Raw genomic sequence first — 13,708 nt, forward strand, 5'->3', positions numbered from 1 at the left:
TCTCAAACTGAAATTAATTAAGTCGCTTCAATAAAGAAAGTGCAAAAATAACATAAAAATAAATAGGGAAAATCATAACCGTCCTCTACCTCGGCCGGGAACCGACGGACCTTTACTTTATTTTAAAATAACAAAAATAATCAGCACATACTTCACTAACAAGTGGGTAAATTGATTCTTCACTTATACGATAGAATGTTATTTTCTATAAAATTATAATATTTTTGTACCAAAACATTATTGATCTATAATCAAACGATCTGTGTGTGATAAGAACATTTAAAACTAATTGTTATCTAATTATTGATAACACTCACTGATACCGAAGCAGTAATTTAAACACGCCAACCACAAGAAATAGCATAAGCAATAATTAAATGACCGAACAAATACCATTAATGTTATACAAGTAATTAGGAAACTTAAATCTACATTAAACAAGCTCTATCTGGACTAAGTATATAGTCACTGCTAACTACATAAGCCATTTATTAAGAGTATCATCATCATCAGCCCATATATGTTCTCACTGCTAGGACACAGGCCTCCTACGAGGGTGCGGGCCATAATCCATCACGCTGACCAAGTGCGGGTTGGCAGTTATCACATGTCGTCTAACTTTTGATTCTTGGACATGCCGGTTTCCTCACGATGTTTTACTTCACCGTTTAAGCATTTTATTTCTTGGCCTCGAACCCCGACTTATCGATTTTGAAGTCCGAGGTTCTCACGACTAAGCCACCACTGCTTTTGGATTTATTTATTAAGAGTATAGTCTCTATTAATTTATCGAGATATATAGTCAAATATGGTTTTTAATTAATGCTACTGCAAAAATGTCAAACTGCCTGGCTCCTAGCAGAGGACGTATACTCTCAATTTTCATTATATACTTCTTGCAATTGTAACCGATAGCTTTGGGAAATACATGATTTAATATAAAAAACGAATGATTTAACTGGCTGATGTTTGGGCCTGTTACGATAGGGTAAATACAAAACATAAATTGAAGCATATATGGAGTTTTAATATAGTAGGATTCATGTTTTTTAACTAACCTCATCTTTATAATAACATTTCCGCTTGCTCGGGTTAAATGTCCTTATGCCCGGGGTGCTGTAAGTTGACTCTGGGGAGATCGCTATCATAACCTCTTCAGCAGGATTGATCACTCGAAGCGACGAGTCTAAATCCGGGTGATTGTATGCGTTCTCTATAAAAACCTGCCAGTACAGAAAAATACTTTTCATCCGATTTATATAGCGATGTTACCAATTAGTGATATTGTAGTCTTAATTTGTCTATATATGGTAAGGGGTAAAAATTTACAGTACTTATTTAGAATAATTATATCAAGAATTTATGTTTCTATGGTTTCAATAGGATTGGTTGAAAACCACATTGTTATCGAATAAATCGAGAAGTACTGGGGATTGAGATCCAAATTTATCCAGGATCAGGCATTGAACGTGATAAAGGCGTACTTTTACATAATAAAACACCAATAAATAAAAAAAGCACGAATGCATGTGCCATGAGTTTTCTACCTATTTAAGTGTCTAAAGCACTTTGGAATCCCTCAAGAGATGTTATTGAAACCTTTTTAACAATTTGTTTATCGATTGTTAAGAAACCAGTCTAAAACATTAAAGAATAAACTCACCAAAGTCCCTTGTGAGGCAGTTATAGTACTGAAGTAATCATTTGGGTCGGTTTTCAGTATAACGGTGAGAGCTGTCTGATACCCACAAGATGCAACTCGACGCGGAGTCGGCATGTGTAACAACTCTGAATTACTATTGAATAAACATTCGATAATCTAAATAAGCTTATTAATTATTATACAGAATGGGAAATATAAAACCTTTTTGGCGTACGTATTAAAGACACTGGCTGCACAGAAAAATACATATCTTTTTAATGGACTGTATGGAGAAAGTTCTATGTACGTTAGCAAAAAACAAAACACAAATGTGCAATCTTGAAATATCTATACTATAATTATTAAAATTCCGTTTTAATACATAAACAATCAAAGTTTAAAGCAAGCATTTAATTACTAATTTACTATCAACTTCAATTATTAATAATATGGCATAAAACTATAATAATTAACTGAAATGCGCATTATATATGGCATTACAACAATTACGCAAATATTGTATTGATGGGGAGGTTTAAAAATTAAAGACTTTTTGACGGATTTTAAACGCGATTTATTCATTATGTTATTAAGTAGTAAGTCAGGTTAATAATATAATGAATAAATCGCGTTTAAAATCCGTCAAAAAGTCTTTTATTTTATAAATGTATAATACTCGCATAAAATCAAACACAAGTAAATACTATGATGGGGAGGTTACCGAGTCGCCAGTATTTTTGTGTTTGTTTCCTCATAACTTTTGCGGGGTAAATCGGTTTTTGATTAATATTTATATATATTGTCTTTAAAACCTTCCCCTAACCTCCATCAATATTTTTAGAAATCAGTCAAGTGTTTCGGCAAGATAAACAAACAGCAATTGATTTTAAATTATTGCTTTATAAAATTAAAATTCAAACTAAACTGATTGTCAGTAAACAATTTGCTAGATCCAGTAGTCCAAATCGCTTTGTATAGAATAGTTAATTATTTATATGTTGATAGAACATTTACGAGCTAAATTCTACTTCATTTATATTATTTATTTTGTCCATAATAAATATGAATGTGTGGAATAACTAAAAAAACAATAAACTTGTTGAAATGTACTTTTTTGAAATACGTCAATGTTATCGTTTTATCAGGAATGCAACAATAAATAAAGCAAAATAGGATTTAATAATACTGATAATTTTTGGCTTATGATAATAATTAATATTCCTACAAATATGAATGCGAAAGTCTGTCTATCCGTCTGTGTCTTCTTCACGCCTAAGCTATTGAACCGATTTAGATGATATTTGGTACAGAGATAGTACAAGATTTGGAAAAGGCATAGGATAGTTTTATTTCCAGAAATCTCATGGGGTCGGTAATTGTGCCGGTTAAACCGGGGGACTCTTCAGAAATCTTTTCCTTTGACTATGTAAACGAAACCGCAGGCGAAAAGAAGATATATTTATATAGGATATAGTAAATGAAGTTGGTACCGACATTACACGTAAACAGCTGAACCGGTATCGGTAATTCTTTATTTTTATTATGCTGTGTTGAAGATTTATTAGGCAAGGACTCGTACCAAGTATAATGAGAATGATAAGAAGAAGTCCTTGTCTTTATATCAACCTACAATATCGTATTAAATAATCATTAAAAAAAACTAAACCACATTCAAATGTAGTAGACTAGACCACATCGAAGGCACCAGATACAAAAAGAATCATAGAATCGGTTCACCCAGTAAGAATTTATGAAGTAACATAAAAACACAACAAAAGTTACGCGGGAAGCGACTTAGCTTTACACTATGTAGTTAAGTGTGTACTAGCTCTAATTAAAATGCTTATGATGCGTTCGGGCACTGGCAAAAAGGCATAGAAAAACCACACAACAAAATTCGTGACGTGGCTGACATGCTTTTGACTGGGATTCGACCTATTGTGGCAATGAAGAAGTGCCATGAATATGCAAGTGCATTCTCACATTGTGGATTTCTCACTGTGTCCACATCGCGGTGACCTTTTTTTCCCAAAAACAAGGAGACTGGACGTTATTCGAATATGCGTGAGATTTTTGGCGCAATGCATTTTATGTTTAATAGGAAACTGTTGTAATTTGATTCCATTTTAGTATATGGAATTATACCCCTCCACTAGAGATGTAGGTGTACACTTTTACAGAAAATAATGTTGTTAATATTGAAAAATCTAACATAAATAGAATATTGTGCTAAGATCTTACTAATTGGTATAAGCAGCTTATGATAGAAAATGTTTTATATTGTAATAGTTGCCTGTAAGAATATAAACTACGCCCAGCTTTATTTTATTATTAGAATAATGGGTGTAATCTTTAAAGAAGTCTCAATATTTTTTAACCAACTTTCCCAAAAGGAAAGTTTCTCAATTCGTAGCGTGTGCTTTTTAATATTCTTCTTGTGAGGTAAGGTAAAGGCCGTTAGAAAGATGTTTTTAAATAAGATTAAGGTACCAAAAAAGTATTTTGTGAAGTTTGAATTATTGAAAAATGATTTCGAAATTTGGTAACATTCGATGGATTGTAATAAAATGATATTAAGATAATAATAAATGACTATGGCCTCTATATATGGCCTTGGGCGAAGCCAGGGTGAACAGCTAATTGCATATATAAGTGGCGTTTCAGGTGCTCCATTAGCGATCAAATAAGCCAACACAAGAATACTTACTCGCTGGTCAAACTGATATCAACTGCGTAATAGTTGAAGGCGCAACAGAGGCCAACTGTCGAGAAGATGTGTTGAAACAACTGTTCGCATCTGTACATTGTGTTCTTCCACATGCATCGCTCTATTAAATTATCGCACGAAATGGTTGGTGACAACTGAAAGTTATGTTTTTGTTGTTTTTATATTATTATAATATCACAATGTTTTTATTAATTATTGATAGTAGTTGGATTTATAAATAATGCGGTAGGCACACCCCACTAAAGACAATTTTGTTAGTTGCTGGTACTGTCTCTAATATCCAATTTAAGAGTTTTTCAAATATGTTTTCGTAATTTGACTTATCGTCTGGTATATAAACATCCAACACTCCATTGAGAGCTATACAAAGTACAAATAATCATAACATTATATGAAAAACTTATTTAATTGGCCATTAGGGTAGAAATATTTGAATGGGGCTGCCAATTGGAATATATTTTCATTATTTTATTGACATTGGAAATCTACCGGCAAGTTGTGTGGGAATAAAGACCTTGGTTTGGCAGTTTTATGGAAAATTTCTACAATTTGAAATATGGCGATACAAGAACCGCGCACAAATGTCTGCAATCTTTGTGCTATTTAAATAAAAAGGCAATCACTATTTTCATCAAAATCAGATCTAAAAAGAATTAATAAAGAATTCATCAGATGTTAATACGTTATAATAAAACAAAATACCATTCTTAGTTAAAATATAGTATAATCATAGACTATCCCTTTTTGAATCATCTGTTGTTTGGTCAAATCTCTATGACGTTATTATTCACTTATATGAAACAAAATAATAGAACGTTTTAATTATTCGTTATTCAGAGCATCCGATTTTAATAACGATCCATTACAAATTATATTTTGTGTATACGATTATCCCTGCACTCGTATTGCAATATTGAGCTATACTGCCAATTTACAAAGCGATTCACTAATCCGTAAATCCGCTTTCAAATCAAATACTATATTTGTACGTGGAAGTAACAATGTGAGCCCTGTACTATTTCATAATAGATTTTAGAAAATAACTAACTAACGCACCTTTCACTAAACTCTTATCCTGTATTAATTATTTATAGCAAAAAACTGAACCTCCTTCGATTTATCAGTACTATGGCAAATTTAATAAGAACCGCACGAAAGATATCAGCATTCAATGAAAAAAGTATTATCAAAATCGATTCAGCCAGTTTAAATTTCTGACAGAGCAACAACAAATAGTTAACATTGAATTAAGAACCTTTCCTTTTTTTAAATCGGGAAAAGACTTTTATTTAAAGCTTCAGTTGTATATAGAAGTTTCTGTATGCTAGTTTTATAAACAAATAGGTGTATTCTTCGTGGAAACGAGATTATGATTCATAAAAAAATAATTAAGTCCTCTCAGATTTGGTTAGAAAACCCAGTAAATAGGTAATCTCTTAATACATCTGAGCTTTCTATCAACATTAATAACTGTATTTCTTAGGTAATTTTATTACTAAATGACACATCCACACACACGTTCAAATTTTTCGTTTTTAATTAAATAAAATAAAAATGTCTATAATAATCTGCAAACTCGCACTTAGCCAGTGTAGCCGATTATGGTCCTAACGCTCATACGAGGTCCGCAATGGAAATATGGGATGATGGATAAAAATGAGATTTGTAGAGAGAAATATTAACGTACCTCTGTAAAAAACGATTTTACAGATATACTGTTGTAATCCAAAATGTCTTGCAGCGCCTGTAATTTATCTATTTGCTCATTACTTGCTGTTGAAGGCATAAACAGTAGCGGTGCCAGTTTAATCGTTTCAAATACATATGCCCTCGTTTTGTTGACTGGTAACGATCTAAAATACACAATAATAAATATGAATAATATGAAATAGCGATATTTCGCTTTTGAGATACAGTATTGGGATTAATTACGTAATAGAAACATTTGTTGTAATTAGAAATGGAATCATTTGTTTTGATTAAAGCCACGTAACATGGTAAACATTTTGGAAAAAAATTATACAAAATGCTGAGGAGCTTTCAACATGCTACTGGCAACATGACGTATTTCAAAGTTGATAACGTATGCTGAAATATTATCGCCTGAAAAGCGTCAACATGTTTTAAAGTTGTCAGTAACATTAGTGATGAATTGCTCAACAAATGTTTAAGTGCTACGAATACGAGATTATTAATTTCTAATTGATATTTCAATACAATACCTACTTATACATATACCTACGGTGTATACTTACAAATTATCGGACCATTTCTTCGCTGCCGCTAGCGATATGAAATTTAAGCTGCAAATAGTAACAGCTGGAAATGGCACTTCCCATATGGGACCCTGTGTGCTTTCTATAACCTGTTATATAACGTTTTATAGATAAAATTATTGGAAGAAAAATGTTTTATTTTGAATGTCGTATTGAAAGGTATGCTTAGTTGCTACTAAGATATACTAGATTAAAACATATATATACCAGCCGAATTGAGAACCGCCTCATTTTTTGAAGTCGATTAGATATTGCGTAGAGCGTTGAAATTAACACTAACTTGTCCAAACAAAAAGGGTAAGACGCAGTGGGGGCTCACTGGTGAAGACCACGAACTTAAATTTAAAAGTTCGATGACGTGTAACATCTATCAACCCGTACTTGGACAGCGTGGGGGATTATGGCCTGAGGCCACATAGGAGGCCCGTAGCCCGGCTAGTGAGCATTTATGAACAGATGTGATGATGATTACAAAAAAAGGTTAACTCTGCTGTAATTTATCATTAATTGCATTTATTTATTTTTGTTTTTTTAATTCTATAGCCCAAGCCATAATGACAACTTTAACACATCTTAAAAAAAGTGTGTACAATTTTATGTTGAGTTCCTATTTCTATTGATTTTTTACCCCACCAACAATGGTCTATATAAAATAATAACGAAACATAGAACAACCAATACCCTAAGTCAATTACCACTGTCCACGCTATACCAGCAGCTGGTAACAAACGGAAAATTCTATGCATATTTCGATAAATAACCTTTGAACTTCTATCATTCGTGGAAACATCGAATTGTTCGACGCAATCCCGTGTGTGGCCACTCGGCCAATATTTTGGTAACCAATTACCGAAACAAAGTCCATATAAGTGCAATATGAACTGAGGATTTCGATTTAACCACTATTTGAATCATTACTGTTTCTGTTTTAAGAGCACTTCGCTAGCAATTTAGTTGGAATCTATTGCTGTTGTGTGTACTTATGCTATATATACAACGGCACTTCAAAATATCGCGTATTCAATATTGTGTTTGAAGTGGATTAGCGATTTATGTTTGCGGATGCTGAATGAGTATTTGAAATGTACAAAGGTCATAGTTTATAGGTAATTTGCTAAATGTGGTACTATGAGTAGTATATTCCATTTAATTCGCATTGTTATTTTCATTATTAAACAGTACAATATTATATTATCTGTGCTATGGGTAACGATTTTGGTTTTACCGACTTCTTGGTACTGTGATTAATCGAGAGCGTACAACTGAGGGGTCCCGAGTTAGATTCCCGATTGAGAAAAAAAAATATCGATCTGACAAGATACGGAAAGCTGATCACCTACTTGTCCGTAAAGAAAATAGATCAGTGTTTATATGCACTTTGAATAAAAAGTATATGAAGAATCCATTCTCTCCTCCCCTCGTCTACGTTAATTTTCAATATAAAGGATACTATTATCCACACGCTAGCTGTAGCCCGCAATTTCACACGCGTTTGCATCTATGAGTCATAGTGTAATGATATAATAGCATTTAAGCCTTCCACGACAAATGGTATAGGTACCTTTTAATGTTACTTACCGTAACTATAGGATTCCGATCGTACCACTTGTAGGCGGTTATAACAAAATATATTGCAAATCCAATACTGATGCAGACTGCTAATGCCCAACAAATCCTAAAAGTAACGTGAAATGTATATAAATTAAACTGAATTTTGCTTAATTAACATTATCAAAAAAACTCCCCCTGGTTGCGAGAATATTATTAAGTTGATTACTAGAATCGCTTTTATCTTTTTTTTATATATTGGAACGAGCAACCGAGCCGGTGGTTCATCTGGTGCCATTCGACCAGCGCCCATGAACTTTTACAGAGATAAGGCTCTGCAAATGTGTTACCTGCTTTTAAGGAATTAGGGATAACAACATCAACACAAGCATCCGCACGCTAGTATTCGCGCCAATCTTCAGTGGGCTAGCCTGCACCACACAACCACAGAAAATCTGCCGTATCCTCATCCTTACCCTTTTACTTCCTTTCCTCTATTCCCCTCATAAAGCTTGTCTTAATCCCTGATCTCTTTGTCAATCCATTTGCAGAAGACTCCCTCATATGTCATCAAATGTTCATGCGCGGTTCTAGTCCGCCGCGTTGGTATTATAATCGTCAGAATTGACAAAAATTCAATATTGTGCATTATTAATTTTGTATAATTATAAATAGAATACGCACCTTTCCATTCTACTCAAATCTTCCATGACGATATACTTAAAGCCATGCAAATCTGTGCGCTTGCAAAAATCCACAAATTTACTATTTACATTCTCCTTTATAGTTAGCTTCTTTCCCGCAGGTTTTACCTTGATGTGGGCCTTTTGAGCCATTCCAAAGGGCAAATGGACGTTAACCGTCAATATGTCCACTCACAATGAAAAATAGGTGTGATATATCATTGAAGCAGGTACGGACAGTAATTATAACTTGTAGATCGAATTGATAGCCAAGCGCGGGCTTGCTGGTTGTTCCATATTACTTTATATGATAAATAAAACAATAGAAACTTTTTTTTGTAATTGATAGACTGAGAGCCTGATTTTTTTATTTCGATATACAATAAAATATATACAAACCTATAATATACAATTCTAAATCAACTTCTTGACCCGTGCCCACTTCCGCTCTATTATTTTGCTACTGGTTAAAGGTACCTACTATTTCAGTATTTATCAAGATTACCTCAAACAAATTAACAAACCTAAGCTTCTTCATAATATGAGCAAATTAGTCGCACATGACTGCTTCGTTGGTGTAGTGGTTAGCATGTTCGACTACAGAATGTTGAATTCTGAATGCGGTTACAGTTTCAAATACCTGGTGGAATCAATAAAAATATTGTGTACAATATCAACAGAAATCAGGAAATTTATGGTACATCAATGCACGTACCTAAAGCTAGAGGAACAGAACGTTCCTTGTTTGATATTTTCTGAACACATCGGTCTTCTGTCTCAGGTGACTATGAGAATGATGGAATACAGACGACAGCCGTACTTGCGCGTCTGGCTAGTGTCGATAGACACTATCGGGCTCAAAAATCTATTCGGATAGTGCAGATCCATTTGATAGAACTTAATGATAATGTTAATATGGTGTAGGCCTACATTAATGCAAAAAATTATTAACGTAGAAACAACATTAACGAGAACAAGACGCCCATCACAAGACACTTTACGCATAAACGATTCGTTTGCTTGCAACAAGTGTACGCACAAAGTGTCCCATGACGGGCGTCCTGACATCCGCAATCGTCAGCAATGATCCTCAGAATACCGTCGCAACTGCCCCGCATTCGCTTCCATAATGACGCTGCGTTTTAAGATGATGGCCTAGAAATCATATGTATCCAGGGTCTATGAAACCATCCGGAGGGCACTGCAGAAGCATGATAGTCCTAACTGCATTTTATCAGGTGGGTTATAGACGGCCCGTCTATAGATATTGAGAGTATTCGTCTTTTTAAAGCATTATTTTCACGTCTTCATTACAAAATAATCTACGAGATAACATAATGCTTATTTTCTCTTCAAAATTATCTGTTGTATTGAGCTTTTGTTTACATTGATTCATTGGTTGAGATGTCCATGTTATTTTGTAAACTGCAAACCTTGATATTTCTTTATTATAATATCTTAATTTGTTAGCTTTCTAACAAAATATTATTAATAAAATATGCAAGGTACCTGCGCATTATTGAGTTTAAACATTAACTATTTCAGTACATATTTGATAAAAAACCCCATATTTCACTAAAGAGTCAAAACTTCAAATATGTGTACTACAATTCACACAAATCCGTTCAGATCGGCGTGATGTAATTTAAAGATACATACAGACAGACAAAAACTTTAAGTACTTGGTAAAGTTTGGGTTTTGTATCTTTTTTAGAGTCCAAAATTTTCAATTAAATATATTCATAGTACAGAATTCGAGTTACATTTTTTCTAAGTATAGGTGCCCTGAAACTCGATGGCTGGATCGTTTTAGCTATTTAAGATCTTTAATTGTTTGTGGATGCGTAGGTACGTTATTTTTCTTAGTGACAAGAAGTCAGCGGATGATCCAGTGGATTAAAAAAATCGAAGTAATTTTAATACTTATGTATATATTAAACCCCAATATTCTAAAACCTCCTACTAAAATAAATAATTATTGATACTCACACCTTTTACATATTTTCTAAAATACCTAATAGAATCTAGATATCCATTCAGAATTTTTGCTCAATTCACTTGATAGAAAATGAGTTTCGAATACAACGTAATAGTGTACTCACTACGATAAAACAGTTGATATAAAATAGCAATTGAAAAAGAACTAAGAATTTCATTTTAAAACGAACTTTCGCTCTGCGGTAATTACACCACCTTTTACCTATTAATAATTCAATAAGCGTGATGATAGAAACAGTATGAATTTATAATCGGTCCATAAGCACCATGCACAACATTCACGCTCGAACCATAACAATTAATAATACTTAGTCATGAAACGTATACTTTCATGGGCGTAACGTGGGGGACGGTTATGGGGATACCCCTACTACAGAGTTATATACTGACATTGATAAAATTAAAATATAGACAGGCGTGCAGCGTATCCCAATTACTAGATACTCTACCTTTTTATTTAGCCGAAAACAATTATTCATGTAGGCTTCTTTGCATGTCTTTACATCTAAATATTTATCTTATAAATATAACCTTTACTTTACGTAATTTCTCAAATTTTGATAAGACAAGACAAGTAGGAAAAAGCTTATATACTTAGCTATCTAATATAGTAGTATGGGTATATATATATATATTCCACTGAGGACTCTTGAGTATAAAACCTCGACAACTTCGTCGTTTAAACGTCGTTTAATCTTTTCTGTACAGGCGGTACTATAGACGTATATGTCTGTTCAGAAAGGTTTAAGACAATTATAATCTTACTCCTTTCCTGACTACTACAGAGTCACATGAAGTAATAACAAATACAGCATGGTTTAACGCGCATGAATTGGCCCACATTTAATGTTTTAAAGGATCTCAAGTTCAGAGGCTGGCATCATAAGATGTATTTCTTTTTCATTTTATTTATTTATCATTAATTTCAAGCACAAAAAAGGATTTGTAGACAAACATTTTACAAGTCATATAACTTTCCAAGATTATACTCGAAATACTGTCGTCTGAAATTTTGTTGTAGCATTTTCTACTCCAACCACGTTACTAAAAATTTATCTGTGCTTCTATAGGACTGAAATCCTACTAATATTATAAATGAGAAAGTTTGTAAGGATGTGTGTATGTTTGTTGCTTTTTCACGCAAAAACTACTGAACCGATTGCAATGAAATTTGATACGTAGACAGCTGGACAACTGGAATAACATATAGGCAACTTTTTATCCCGATATTCCTACCGGATACAAACTTACGCTGGTGAAACCGCGGGGCGCAGTCAGTTTTCTAAAAAGCAACCAACCATTAATTTGTCTTACTTGTAATCACTACCAAACTAAGTTCTAATGGTTTCCCTAAAAATGTTGATTGAATATAATTTGATTTACTATTTTTTGTAACAATTAAACAGTATGGATTTTTTGCAAAACATGATACGAATCTATTTTAGAATATTAATACAAAAAGAAGTGAAAAAAATCTACTTGAATAAATAAATGTTTGAGATTGAAGAAGATAACAATTGTAAACATATTTTCCACGTGATAGATTAAAATAAGACTTCACATATTATTGTTTTATACAGAAAGATTAGTGAATCAATTTTACCGCAACAAATGGTCCACAGCCTTGGCCATCAGATCGTCAAATAGTCACCATTGGTATTTTTTCTCTGAAGCAATTTAAAAGACATAAAATATAGTTCTAAAATGAAATCTATGTAGAATTTATATAGAAACGTTTTATATCATCAACAATTTAAAACAATCCGTGAATAATATTTTTAGCGGAGTGAATAACAGATAGTGTTATTTTGAGTATAATGTCAAATCATAGCGTTACGCGTACAATAAAAATATATTTAGTTTACAATTTGATATTTCTATAATTTACCGCATATAAGATATGTCCTCGTGACTTTTTTCATGGTTTTTCGACATTCTTCATAGTAACGCATATCGCCTACACCCCGAGTTGAAGTGTTTACCTGTATGAGCAAAGTTTAAAATAACCCCACTCAGAACATTCCAGATATCTCAAGTTTAAGTTGTACGAACATTTAAATTTTTCAGCTGTTCATTTGGTATCGTAAACAAATTAATAAATACGCTTTGATAACGTTTATTTTACAACAAACTTCAAACACATTTACAACTAATTAAGGCACATTGAACAAAATATTATATCTAATGTCTGTATATATAAATGCTTATAAACAGATTTACGAACAATATACATTTTTAGTAATAACAGATATATCATGTATTTAAAATTTTATTACAAACAATCACGATTCCTTTTTTACACGCTTTTTATTAGCTTCACCTGTATGTTTGTATGTTTGTTTGTAACCGACTTCTTTGGGCGCGATTTTGACCAACTTTAAACGGCCAGATTTCGTTCAAACTTTGTAGATTTATTGAGGACCGATGACAATACACTAATTTGATAAAATTATTCCATTTTTTAATTTGCAAAATATGATTTTTGTTAAAGCGTGTTTTTTAGTTTTTTTTAAACTAATATTTATTCGTTTTTATTTGGATTTTTTTCAACTAGTAACACTTTGGCAACAATTTCAATAATAATAAACCTTTTCGTTTTCAAATAATTGTCGTCTTGTTTTTCACACAATCAATACATAATAATCACTCATGAAAAAAGAGTTCATCTAACCTTTATATAAATTCTTCTAGAAATTTTAAGTGAAGAGACAAAACACCTTTCCTCTAAATATAACCCACATGATATATATACGTCATCCCTCTTAATAATTACAAAATCAATGAACTCACCTCGATGTCAAGTACAAGCATAACCATTTCATTCCACGTGGCA

General features: G+C 32.7%; 1 protein-coding gene across 1 annotated transcript; it reads right to left on the reverse strand.

The window, feature by feature from the left end:
• Window positions 1-825: 825 nt before the first annotated feature.
• LOC119835828 (pickpocket protein 11-like) lies at window positions 826-9,030 on the reverse strand. The gene is made up of 6 exons (XM_038360849.1): window positions 8,879-9,030; window positions 8,225-8,321; window positions 6,626-6,735; window positions 6,058-6,223; window positions 1,059-1,223; window positions 826-855 (listed from the first exon to the last, which is right to left on the reverse strand). Exons 1-6 carry the CDS (start codon window positions 9,028-9,030, stop codon window positions 826-828), a joined length of 720 nt encoding a protein of 239 aa, XP_038216777.1.
• Between the last annotated feature and the right edge of the window lie 4,678 nt (window positions 9,031-13,708).

This window comes from Zerene cesonia, chromosome Z (assembly GCF_012273895.1).
Source record: "Zerene cesonia ecotype Mississippi chromosome Z, Zerene_cesonia_1.1, whole genome shotgun sequence".
NCBI lineage: Eukaryota > Metazoa > Arthropoda > Insecta > Lepidoptera > Pieridae > Zerene > Zerene cesonia.